Source organism: Micromys minutus, assembly GCF_963924665.1.
Source record: "Micromys minutus genome assembly, chromosome: 13".
Classification (NCBI taxonomy): domain Eukaryota; kingdom Metazoa; phylum Chordata; class Mammalia; order Rodentia; family Muridae; genus Micromys; species Micromys minutus.
In genome coordinates this window covers 10,682,074-10,694,855 of record NC_137982.1, presented here as the reverse complement: position 1 = coordinate 10,694,855, position 12,782 = coordinate 10,682,074, and the positions used below count along the sequence as shown (strand labels likewise).

Genomic DNA, 12,782 nt, shown 5'->3' with positions numbered 1-12,782 from the left:
GGTGGGTTAAGACCCTCAATCAGTTGATTGGTGCTATTTTTTCTTCTGTGGGGCTCAGACATGTAAGGAGTCATCTTACATCTTACATCTCAAGGCCTCCCTCATGTAAGGAGTCATTGCTGGGCTACACCCCATCCTCTTTGCTAATTTTTTTAGAGCATTCTGAGAAAGAGCCCTGATGTCACTTGTTCGACTAAAACATCCCTTGCCCAATCCTCACTTACCAACGAGACCTCAGTGCCTTCTTCTATTTTTCCTTTCCAAAAGTACCTAGAGAAGAGAACAAAATCAAACTGTGATGCTCACAAGAGGAGCCTGGTGAGCTGTCAGCCTGGACCAAGTATGTAACCTACTGAAGGGAAGATAAGACTTCAGAATCTTTGCCAACCCACTGTGCTGGCTGGTTTACGTCAACTTGACACAAACTGGAGTCATTAGAGAGGAGGAAGCCTCAACTGAGAAAATGTCTCCATAAGATAGGCTGTGAGCCAGATTATAAAGCATTTTCCTAATTATTGGTTGTTGGGGGAGGGCCCTGCCCATTATGGATGGTAATACTCTGGGCTGGTGGTCCTGGGTTCTATAAGAAGGCAGACTGAAGTCAGATGGTAGTGGCACATGCCTTTAATCTCAGCACTCAGGAGGCAGAGGCAGGCAGATCTCCGAGTTTGAGGACAGCCTGGTCTATAGAGTGAGTTCCAGGACAGCCAGGGATATTTTACAGAGAAACCTTGTCTTGGGGACCTGTGGAAGGTGGAGCAGGGAGGCAGGGCAAGCAAGCTGTAGGGAGCAAACCAGTGAGCAGCACCCCTCCACGGCTTCTGCATCAGCTCCTGCCTCCAGGTGCCTGCCCTGTTTGAGTTCCTGCCCAGACTTCTTTGACAGTAACATGGAATGATAAGCCAAATAAACCCTTCCCTCCCTAACTTGCTTTTTGGTCATAGTATTTCATCCCAGCAACAGGAACTATAAGACAGACATACAAAGACATCTAGTATTCTTGAAGACAGCTATCTGAGATTTAACATAGGTCTCCCTTCTTTCTTTCCATCTTTCCTTCCTTCCTTCCTTCCTTTTTTTCCTTCCCTTTCTTCTTCCCTCCATTTCTTCTCTCCTCTTGCTTTTCTTGTTATGCCGGAGAGCAAACCCAAGGCCTGAATGTTAAGCAAGCAAGCATTCCACAGCTGAGGTGCACAATAAGCCTCTAGAGTGGGGATTCTCAGCCTTCCTAATGCTGTGACCCTTTAATATAGCTCCTCATGTTGTGGGGACCCCCAACCATAAAATTTTTCATTGCTACTTTATCACTTAATTTTGCTACTGTTATGAATCATAATCTGACATGCAGGATATTCGATATGCCCTCCACATACACAAAGGGGTAGAGACCAATAGGTTGCGAGCCATTGCTTTAGAGACTGTACAAAAGATTCAGAATTTGGGCTTCCCCATAGCTCCAGCTGCACATGTAGCAGAGGATGGCCTTGTTGGGCATTAATGGGAGGAGAAGCCCTTGATCCTGCCAAGACTCGATGCCCCAATATAGGGGAATGTCAGGGCTGGAAGGTGGGAGGGGGTAGGTGGGTGAACACCCTCATAAAAGTGGGGGGTGGGAGGGAATAGGGGTATGGAGGGGAATCTGGAAAAGGGGGTAACATTTGAAATGTAAATAAAATATGTCCAATAAAAAAAGAAAAAGAAGAAGAAAAGAAGCAGTTTAGAGACAATAAAATAAGAGAGAAAAAAAAAAAAGAATTTGGGCCTTACCCTCAGAGAAACTAATTCAACAGACTAGGCTGAAGCTTTGAGATCAAAATTAAAGCCAGGTTAAAGAGCCACTGAGCAAACACTGTGACATTTTGGGATTTGCTTTCTTGGTTTTGGTTTTGGTTTGCTTTCCTTGGGAGACATAAACTGATGGATTTCTAAATGCAAGTCAACTGTGACATGTTGATTAAATATTCTCTGACAGGTCACCATTTGTTCTTTGCTTTCTCAATCATCCAGGACCAAACCTTAACACCCCCACTCCCCGCCACTGGCCTTGGCAAAACTCACAGTGAAGAGGTCTTAGGCAAGATGTTCGCAGATGAAGCCATCTTCTTATCCAGGACAGCCCTAGACCAAAGAGAAGACATCACTGGAACAAATGCAACGTCTTAAGAGTATGGGAATTGCCAGGGATATCTGAGCCTAAGGGCCCAAGCATTCAGGGTGTCTTTCCTCCACCAAGGCATAGCCCTAAGAATTCTCTTGTTGGAAACTTAATCCTGGAAATCTTAAGCTAATGAGGCTGTAGGTGAGGGCACCAGCAAGGAATTGATTGGAGTAAAAATTCCGATGGGAGCTGCTGCCGAATACAGTTAGGCAATGCTAGGAGAGCCACAGAGACTAAACAACAGTAACTAACAGCATGGAATATGCACAGTATGCTTAAGCCGAACCCAGCAAAGCAGCTGCATAAGTCCTGTGGCCCACCCACTACCCTAGTATATTCACAATCAAGAAATTTATCCCGAGCCTTCAGAATTCAAATGCTATTGGATGTTGGACTTGCATGGTGCTTGGGCTAGTTTTATGCTAACCTGACATAAGCTATAGCCACCTGAAAGGAGGAACACTCTACTGAGAAAATATCTCCATAAGGATGGGCTGTGGGCCAGCCTATAGGGCGTTTTCTTAATTAGTGATTGATGGGGCCATTCCTGGGCTGGTTTTATAAGAAAGTAGGCTGAGTAAGCCATGGGAATCAAGCCTGTAAGTAGCACACCTTCATGGCTTCTGAATCAGTTCCTGCCTCTAGAAACTCCAGAAACTCCAGGTTCTTGGCCTGTTTGAATTCCTATCCCAATTTCCACTAATAAAGAACAGTGATGTGGAAGAGTACGCCAAATAAACCTTTTCCTCCCCAACTTACGTTTTGGTCATGGGGTTCCATCACAACAGTAGAAACCCCAAGACACGTGAGACCAGCTATTTCTTATCTCTCGCTTATTTCTCTCTTTGGAAATGGGAACGTCTGCTCTATGCCTGCTCTCCCATTGTACTTGAGAAGCAGGTAACCTGTTTGATTTCACAAGCTAGTGAAGTCAGTTTGCATCAGTGTGCCTGGAGTCTCACCCAAATCTGATTCAGATGAGACCCTGGACTTTGAATTCTTGAAATGACATCGTAGCTAAGCTTTCGTGTTATGGGCATGGAAGGACTGTGTTTTACATGTAAGGTCATGAGTGCTGAGAGCTAGAGGCAGATTTCTATGCTTTGAGCATGTCCCCAGAATTCCTGTGCTGGGAATCTAATTCCATCAATCATATTAATGAATTGGGAGAGAGAGCTTTTCGAGAATGCTTAGGGAGGTTATGAGGGTGAGGTCCCCATGATGAAAGTAGTGGCTTCATAAGGAAGAGAGACAGAGAGTCGGCATGCTCTGGACTGCTGCGGGATGCCCCGTGCCTTGTTATAATGCAGGACCAAGCAGCATGCTTCTGGACATCCCAGCTCTTCAGCCATAAAGATATTATATTATATTCAGCCATTATAAATAAATATTTATAAATCAGTGGCCTACTCTGTGACATCTAGTTACAGCAACAGAAGGGCAGGTATCACACCCACCCTCAGACCTGCATTTCCTGTAACCGCACACAGAACCTCTGAGGACACAGAAGCAGCTGTAAGGAGGCTGCTCTTGGGATCAGTGTACTGTGGGAATGACTGACCCTGGGCCCGCAGAAGACATTCCTGTGTGCCTGCTCGGAGACAGGCAGCTCTTCTCTCTACCTTACTAGACGAAAGACTGGCTTAGTCAGTGTTTTCTAGCCTTGTTCACTGAGCTCTTTTCATAATGCCACCCCTACTTAGCTCTGCCACGCACCCAGCTGACCTGTAGATCCTCATATGACTGACCATAAAGAGAGCATATAACTCCAAGCAGAAACACATTATTCTGTGGTTGTTTGGGCAAGTAGAAATTTTTGTCAAGGTTTTCTGGTGGTTTTGTTTTTATTTTTTTTTTATTTTTTTTTTCCCTTTTGAAGGTTTCTTACCACAACCTCAAGAGGTTAGACCCAGGACAAAAACTTTATCTGAGCCCTGCTCATGGGCCCTTCCTTTCCTCCAGTGTTTCAAAGAGAGGACTGTGAAGTAGAAATTTCTTGTTTCTTTGAAAAATCAGTTATGTCAAATAATAGTTTGCTGGGGCACACAGGTGAAAGGATGTTTTGCTGAAGGAGATATGTGAAAGAATGTTGTCCTGAAGCAGACACAGGTAAAAGGATGTTTTGCTAAAGCAGACATGTCTAAGGACCGGTGATGTTCAGAAGGAACATAAACATGACCTGACAGACAGTAGGAGCTCCAGCACTGCTCTGCCTCCCTATTCTTTGCTAATGACATGCATGTATTGCTTCTCCTTACATTGTGTTGCTGAGCTCTGCTTGTGATGACACCAAAGAGAGAAACTTGCCAAAGAACTTCTTGTGAGGTTCTCGTGTCTTCTTCCTGCTACTTCTGCAACCTCAGGCTGGTTGGTGAGCCTTGTGACTTCTGGATTGAACTGCCCTTGCTGGTTCATGTGTGGTGTCACTGCTGAGAGGGCTGGACGGCAGTTACTGATTCGTATTTGGTGTTTGCTCCTGGACTGAACTGCTGATATCCTGACAACGAAGATTGGACTCACCACAAAGAACTATTTTTGAGCAGGTCTACACTCCCTGAGTCCTAATAACTTTTCTTTTCCACTACCTCGGGTGGGTGGTGGGATAGTGGGGAGGTTGAACACTTATTGAAGTAGGTGAGAAAAAAAATATGCCTACAGGGCTGTTTTTCTTTCTCTGTCCTTGAACCCCAGGCTAAGAGTACTGTACTTAAAATCCCATGTTAGGATCACCTCACTGCATCTACCATAGTGGCTGCTTTGGAAAATCACCAGTGTACAACACATAAAGCAGACCTGTTCCCACAACCTCATCAAAGCTTGCCCACGCAACCACCCACTGGAAAGTCTCTCTCTCTCTCTCTCTCTCTCTCTCCCTCTCTCTCTCTCTCTCTCTCTCTCTCTCTCTCTCTCTCTCTCTCTCTCTCTCCCCCCTCTCTCTCTGTAGCATACAAACACAAGGAAAAGAGAGCTACCCATCTGTTGCTTGTCTTTCACAGTTTCTTAGGAATATGAGCTTTCCTGCCTCTGATGACGGCCACCACGAAACCATGGGGATTTTTATGCAAAAGAAAAAATTGCAACTGCTGGAGGAGGAGGAGGAAGAGGGAGAGGAGGAGAAGGAGGGAGAGGAGGGGGGAGGAAGAACGTTAGGCTGGCTGAACTCCATCTCAGACGGAGCAAATGTACAAACACTGCAGACCATCAAGTCATGCCCACAAAGCTCAGGCCCTCGGAAACTTCAGGAAGAAGAGATCCAGGCACACAGAGGTCACAGATAGATACATGGTTTGTTTGGCCCTCTGGTCGTTTATAAAATCTTGACTTTGTTACCAATATGTAATACTAGGGTATTTTATATCCACAAGAGCACAAATTATCTGGATCCTCAGTTCCAAATGGATCTCAGCACACTGCACATCTGTCCAACTGAGCTGAGCATTAACTCCTGCCTGTCTCCAAGCAGGTGCATTTTGGGCAAGAAAGCCAGGCAGAGCCTAGGCCTGTCTTCTGCGGGCCCAGGGTCAGTCATTTCCACAGTACACTGATCCCAAGAGCAGCCTCCTTACAGCTGCTTCTGTGTCCTCAGAGGCTCTGTGTGTGGTTACAGGAAATGCAGGTCTGAGGGTGGGTGTGATACCTGCCCTTCTGTCGCTGTAACTAAATGTCAGGGTAGACAGGACACGTGATTCCTGGGTCAACACACTCCCTGTCCTCCTTCCCCCACACCCAAAGAGGACAAAGGTTGCTGCCTGCCATCCTCTTTCACTGTTATACCCTAGGCCAACTTGTCAATCTGTCTGCTAAACATCTGTGATTGGAACTCTGTTCTCCAAGGTTCTTCTATAATAAAACTAGAAGAGAACGGGAAAGTCCCACTCGCCTGTTCGGAGATATTTTTATAGATAGATAAGACTGGAGTTTGGATTACACCTACTTTATCCCATTTCCTGTGTGTTATACATGCTTTATATCATGTAATCTTAACTCCAACACTGTGGAGTTAATGCCATCTTGTAATTCAGCCTTTCAGTACTTTCCTAACATGTTCAAGGTCCTGCAGCTCCTGTCCTCCACCCCAAAGTCATGTATGTAAAAGTGGCACAGCCAACCTTAAAACTATGGTGCAATTATAAACCCTGTGTTCTTTCCAGATTGCCACAGCCATTTCTAAAAAAAAAAAAAAAAAAAAAAAAAAAAAAACACAATTCATGGGCAATGGGCAACCTCTTAATGATTGAGAATGAGGTTGACTCATCCACTGGGAGATTTGAATTGTCCCCACCAGGCCTGCAGTCTCTTACTGCCCCCTCGAGGTAGCCACTCCTCTTATTGGGTCTCATGTTCCTTTTCTACCCATCAGCTACTTAACATTCTCTGCCAGTCTGAACAGGATCATGCAGTGGGTTCCTCGTTGTACCCCAAGCAGCAAGTATGGAGTTCTTTGTACAGAATGGGCTGTCAAAAGCAAGAGATAGGTTGCTGTGTGGCCCCTAGAAAGCACCCTCATAGCTTCCCACACATTTAGAGGCAACACCTAGCCCCTGCACGATACCTGGCGATGTCTCTGGCAATTTGCTCATTGGGACAGTTGACAAAAACGATGGAATAAGAGCCAGAGACATAGCTCCCAGTGAGGGAGGAATGGAACCAGAGGCTAAAGGTCCTGAGCATGGGGTACGTCAGAACAGCTGTCAGGATCTACATGGTAGAAAAGAAAAACACAATGTCAATGACTCCCGGTTCCATCAGACCAATTGTATCATCACCCCTTTTCACAAAATGATTCCTGAGATCTGTATTCAGCTTTACTACCTGGAGTATTCATGCCCTGGGGCTGGGAAGCTAGTTCAGTTTGGCAAGGTATTTGCCAAGTGGCTTGAAGACCTAAGTAGATCCCCACAAGCCACAGAAAAAAGTTAGGTTTGGTGATCCATGCTCGATATCCGGTATCTGAGGCACTGAAGAAGCAGAGTCAGGCAGGTCCCCGAGGCTCACTGGACAGCCAGCATACTCGTAGTCCCCACTTGTCATGTTCTGGGCCAATGGTAGACTCCATCTCAAAAAAACAAGGTTAGGAGCAATGCATGTTCTTTCAGAAGACGTGGGTTCAATTCTCAGCACCCACACTGTGGCTCACAACCACCTGTAACCAAGTTCCATGGAAGCTGACACCCTCTTCTGGCTTCTGAAGGTACCAGGCACGCATGTGGTGTAAGCAAAACACCCACAAGCATCAAATAAAGAACAATATAAAATGCTCCTGGAGACTGATATGGCAAGGTTGACCTCTGCCACACATATATGCAATGTCTGCACACACACACACACACACACACAAAATATTCATGCCTAGATGTTTTCCTCTACAACAGAGGTAGAAAAATGGAGGATTGAAAATCAATGAAGCAAAAAAAAACAAAAAAAACAAAACAAAACAAAAAACCCCAAAAATCTTGCTTTTGTTGACGGCAGAATTTGAACTCAAATCTGAACGGTCTCACAAATCCAGTTTTATTGCACAAAACTGTCACTGCAGGTAACTGTAGCTGTTTATCTTGCCAAGGAGCAGAGACCAGACAGAGGCTGACCAGGGCCTAAACCACAAGGCCCATTCCCAGCATCCAACTTCCTCCAGTTAACATCCACTGCCTAAAAACTTCACAATGTCCAAAGCCACACCATCAGCTGAGAAACAAGTGTTCAAACACATGAGCCTACCCAGTGTCATGGTTTGAATATGCTTGGCCCAGGGAGTGGCACTGTCGGGAGTTGTGGCCCTGTTGGAATAGTGTGTCACTGAGGGTGTGGGTTTTAAGGCCTTTATCCAAGCTTCCTGGAAGCCAGTCATCCTCTAGCAGCTTTCAGATGAAGATGTTGAACTCTGTGCTCTGCCTGCACCGTGCCTGCCTGGATGCTGCCATGTTCTTGCCTTGATGATAATGGAGTGAACCTCTGAACGTGTAATCCAGCCCTGATTAAATGTTGTCATTATAAGAGTTGCCTTGGTCATGGTGCCTGTTCACAACATTAAAACCCTAACTAACACATGGGGACATATCACATTCGACCCAGAATATCCTATACCTGACCCCATAGATTCATGGCCATCTCATAATGCAAATCTATTCAGTCTATCTTGAAAAGTCCTCTAGTCTTATAGTTCTAACACTACTCAGAAATTCAATGTCAGGAGACTCAAGGCAATATCCTGACTGTGAGCCCCTGTAATAAAAATAATGCATCCAATACCCTAGTATGAACATTCTTCATTCCCAAAAGAAATAGGGGTTTACCATAGAAAACTGAGCCAAAGCACCACCAAAACACAGCATGGCAGACACAGATCCAGCAGGAAAGACTGTGGTGCTTCAGTGGGCTCGGTTAGCCCTCCCTCCACCTCTATCAAATGTGCTGTGTGTGGTCTGTCTTGAGTCGGTTGACCAGGGTGTACAGCTTTCCTCCGTAAATGCCCTGTGTTTCTGGCATCCCCAGTATTCTGTGGTCACCTGCACAGCTTCATCCTCAGCCCTCTCAGGAGCCCCACCCATGGAATCAGACCCCGACCGTGTGTTTCCTGTCCGTGCAGTTTTGTGGAGCCTCTGTGCAGGTCTCCATAATCCTGTAACTTGTTGCACTTTATGGGCCTGTAATACCAGTATCATGTGACTCAAGCCGCTGCCAGCTCCGGTGTAGCCTGTTCCACTCAGACCACAGGTGCGGTGTTCTCTGTGTACCTTTGAAGTTACACCTGAAAAACCACTACCCTAGACAGCCTGTTCCCAAAGGCCATTCTAGAGGTACTCTCTGTTTAAGCACTCTCTTTCTAAGTGAATTTGCAATGAAGCTTTCTGTGGATAAGGTCTTGCCTTTGAGGTGCTTTTCCTTTAAAAACAAATGATAATATATATATATATATATATATATATATATATATATATTATATATATTATATATGAGTACACTGTAGCTGTCCTCAGACACATCAGAAGAGGATATCAGATCTCATTACAGATGGTTGTGACCCACAATGTGGTTTCTGGGATTTGAACTCAAGACATCTGGAAGTGCAGTCAGTGCTCTTAACCTCTGGGTCATCTCTCCACCCCGAGGCACCTTTTCTAATGCCCAGGCAGCTTAGTCCAGGTTTCTCTTAAGGGCCAATCTATTTAACAAGTATAACTGCTTTCTCTGCCCCTGCTCTGTCCTGAACTCTAAGTTAAATTAATGCCTTTACTTATCTTTTTCTTTCTGAGGGTTTCTGTTGCTGCAACAAAACACCAGGACCAAAAATCAAGTTGAGGAGGAATGGGTTTATTCAGCTTATACTTCCAGATCATAGTCCAACCCTGGAGGGAGTCACGGCAGGAACTCAAACAGGGCAGATATCTGGAGTCAGGAACTAATGTAGGTGCCATGGAGGAGTGCTGTTCACTGGCTTGCCTCCCATAGCTTGCCCAGCCTGCTTTCTTATAGGACCCCCAGAACCACCAGCCCAGAGATGGCACCGCCCACAATGGTCTGGGCCCTCCCCCATTGATCACCAGTTGGGAAAACACCTTAAAGCTGGATTTCATGGAGGCCTTTCCTCAACTGAGGCTCCTTTCTCTCTAATGACTCCAGCTTGTGTCAAGTTGACACAAAAGCACCCGGTAGAGTCCTTGTTACACTCTGAAACCTTGGAAACACAGTTCTAACCACCCACATGTACACAGCCATCCCAGCCTTTTAAACTCCCAGCACAGTGACCCATGGAGGCTCTATTCCCAGCAGCCTGTGGTTTCGGTAGCCCACAACTCCAAACTGTTGGGGATTCCTCCCACAAACCAATTCCAGAGCATAATAAACAATGGGGTCAAGGCTTGTCACGCCAGCAACCCTCCTTCTTAACACCAACTTTCTATATTAGTCACACTTGACATTGCTTGACCCAGTGAGTGATAAGAACCAAATCAAGAGAGGAAGGACTTCTGTGGGCTTAGTCTGAGAAACACAGTCAGGCTAGGGAGAGGGCCCAGTGGGTGATGTGCTTACTGTACAGCTAGGACTTGAGTTTGGATCCCCAGTACCCAGGCAAGAATCCAGGCATGCGCACATGTGCTTATCAGTTCAGTGCAAAGAGGCAGAGAAGAGACTCCCAGGGGCCCACTGGGCAGCAGTCTAGCCACCCAGTTAGCTCCGGGTTCAGTGAGAAACCTCACCTCGAATAAATTAAGTAGAGAGCTATGATGGAAGACACTCAACATTGACTTACACAGGAGTGTGTATATACATGGACAAACACGGACACAAATATTTACATACATATGTGCACACACACACACACACATATAGATATCACCTTTAAAAAAATCAGAAAATTTCAAAACAAACAAAATAGTAGTCCATTGTGGTGAAGGTTACATATGGAAGCTGGTAGTTCACAGTTCACATTCTGCATACCAGGAATCAGAGCTTGGAGAAACCAAATTATAAACATCAAGGCCCATCTCCAATGGCCCACTTCCTCCAGAGTCTCTTGCCTTTCCAAATAGGGCAGCTAGCTGGGGATCAAGTATTCAGACACATGAGCCTATGGCCGACGTTCAAACCACAGTGCTGGTAGAATGGGATCTGAAATAGTAAGACAGCTATTGATGGGGGGGCACTAAAGGGTACAGAGGGCCCGGTTTACATGGGTCTCCACGTGTGGGTGTTCATGTGAAGCTCAGGAGGAAATGAGGCTGGCTACAATTACAAAGGTAAGGGTCAGGCCACAGAGCTTGCGTTTGGACTCAGGTTACAGGTACTCTGGGGGTTCTGAAGTAGGACAGTAACGATATGCTACAATCACTCAGAGTAGGCAAGGAATGGAGACTGACCAGGAAGCAGCCTGTTTAGAAAGCCAATTCACTGGCCCAGAAGACCTCAAGATGCTGAGCAATGTGACAACAGCCGTGTGAGAAAACATCTGAACTGTCACTTTCTTTTCCTCTTAATGACAAGACAAGAGCAGAAGTGCCTTCCGTTCCAGGGTCATCACAGAGTCATTAAAAAGGGCAGTGGCAACATAGGAGTCAGGCGTGGGTCAAGCCAGGTTGAGCCAACAGCGCCCCTCCTGCCTCACAACCAAGCTTATGTCTTGTTCTAGTGAACCTCTGTACTCCACTATTTCATATTATCATGGCAGTCCTCACACTAGCTCTTGATAGGCCCTGAATAAAGTTCTTGTTCTGGTTTAACATTTTAAAAAGTCATACGTATGGGCGTTTTGCCTGCATCTGTGTACCACATGCATGTCTGGTGCCTCAAAAAGCCAGAAGATCCCACTGGAACTGGAGTTACAGATGGTTGTGAATTATCGTGTGAGTGTTGGCAACCAAACCCAGGTCCTCTGCAAGAGCAGCCAGTGCTCCTAGCCTCTGAGCCATCTCTCCTCACTCTGTGGAAGGTTTTCAATGTTCTGACTGAAATCTTCTAATGTCCCAGTACTTCCGCTAGTACCTTCTATTTCAAGATAATCTCTTCTGAACTGAGCCAGTAGCCATGCAGCAAAAAGGAACCAGCCTTTTCAAAGAGGCTATCACTGTGGTTTCCTTAACAGAAATTCATTTGGTCATAGGGAGAAGATCAAAGTGTCTTGGGGGTGGGCAGGATTTGGGCCGTCACACCACTATTGCTAACAGCTTTTGGCGTCTGACCAGGTATTTCCTCTCCTTCTATCGGCCTCAGTGAGGACCTAGAGATAAGGACACTTGTGCTGCCTGACTCAGAGTCACCAGGGTTCTGATGAGAAGTGCAATCTGCAGTCACTAACTCAATAAAGGAAGGGCTGTGCTTTATGACCACAGCCCTAGCCTAGCTCTTGGTATATGGCAGGCTCTCAATAAACACTTGCAGGCTAGTAAAATGGACTGGCAAGTAAGTGGCGCCAAGATTAGCTAGTTTGGTGAAGTAAGTAGGGCTTGGGAGCCACGCACTCTTGCGTTACTGGCCTGGCTGCAATGCACATATGCTAAAGAGACACGTGTCCCTCAATCTGACCCTTAGGCTATTGAAACAATGGACCCAAGAAACTAGCCTTTCCCCGGGATCCTCATGCTAGGAGAAGAAAAAGGTTGTGCTTGACACTGGCCAGAGAAGGAACTTGACTCCCAGAAATAGATTTCATGTACTGGTTTGCTGAACCACCTGGTTGGACCCCAGATAATAGCCTTGACCTGTACGGCCTAGTCGGTCTGATCCCTGGTTCTTTAAATCTCGATACACAACGAGGACAGGTTTGGTGGGGATCACTGGGTCTTCATCCCTCTTCCCAGTGTGGCTGTATTGGATCAATCTCCTTTTTCTGATTTTCACTGGCTGCTTTGATTGACATCTCATTGGCAGTTGGGGCATGAGGCTTGAGCACAACTTTAAGCCAAAAGGACGTTTGTCATTGACCCCCCCCACTCAGAACAAGGATGCTAATACTACTGGAAAGAAAAGAGGCACCCTGAGTCTGTTCCTCAGCTGAAAAAGCCAGGATGATCTGGGGCATTACAACCAGCAGGTAAATGCTCTGGAAGCATGAGATAAGCTCACAACCAAAAACAAACAAAAAACTGAGAGGCAAGAGACAGCCCGAGGCTATCTAAGACAATTCACA

At 45.9% G+C, this 12,782-nt stretch overlaps 1 protein-coding gene across 2 annotated transcripts in view; it reads right to left on the bottom strand.

The window, feature by feature from the left end:
- The window catches only part of LOC308429379 (protein CutA homolog), a 23,257-nt gene that overhangs the window by 8,364 nt on the left and 2,111 nt on the right, over positions 1–12,782 (bottom strand). For both annotated transcript variants that reach the window (XM_080928173.1, XM_080928172.1), the window contains exons 2-4: positions 6,711–6,856; positions 2,059–2,118; positions 225–270 (exon numbers count right to left, since the gene is read on the bottom strand). In XM_080928173.1, coding sequence (XP_080784299.1) covers positions 225–270; positions 2,059–2,118; positions 6,711–6,856 — 252 coding nt within the window. The remainder of the gene's footprint in view (positions 1–224; positions 271–2,058; positions 2,119–6,710; positions 6,857–12,782) is intronic.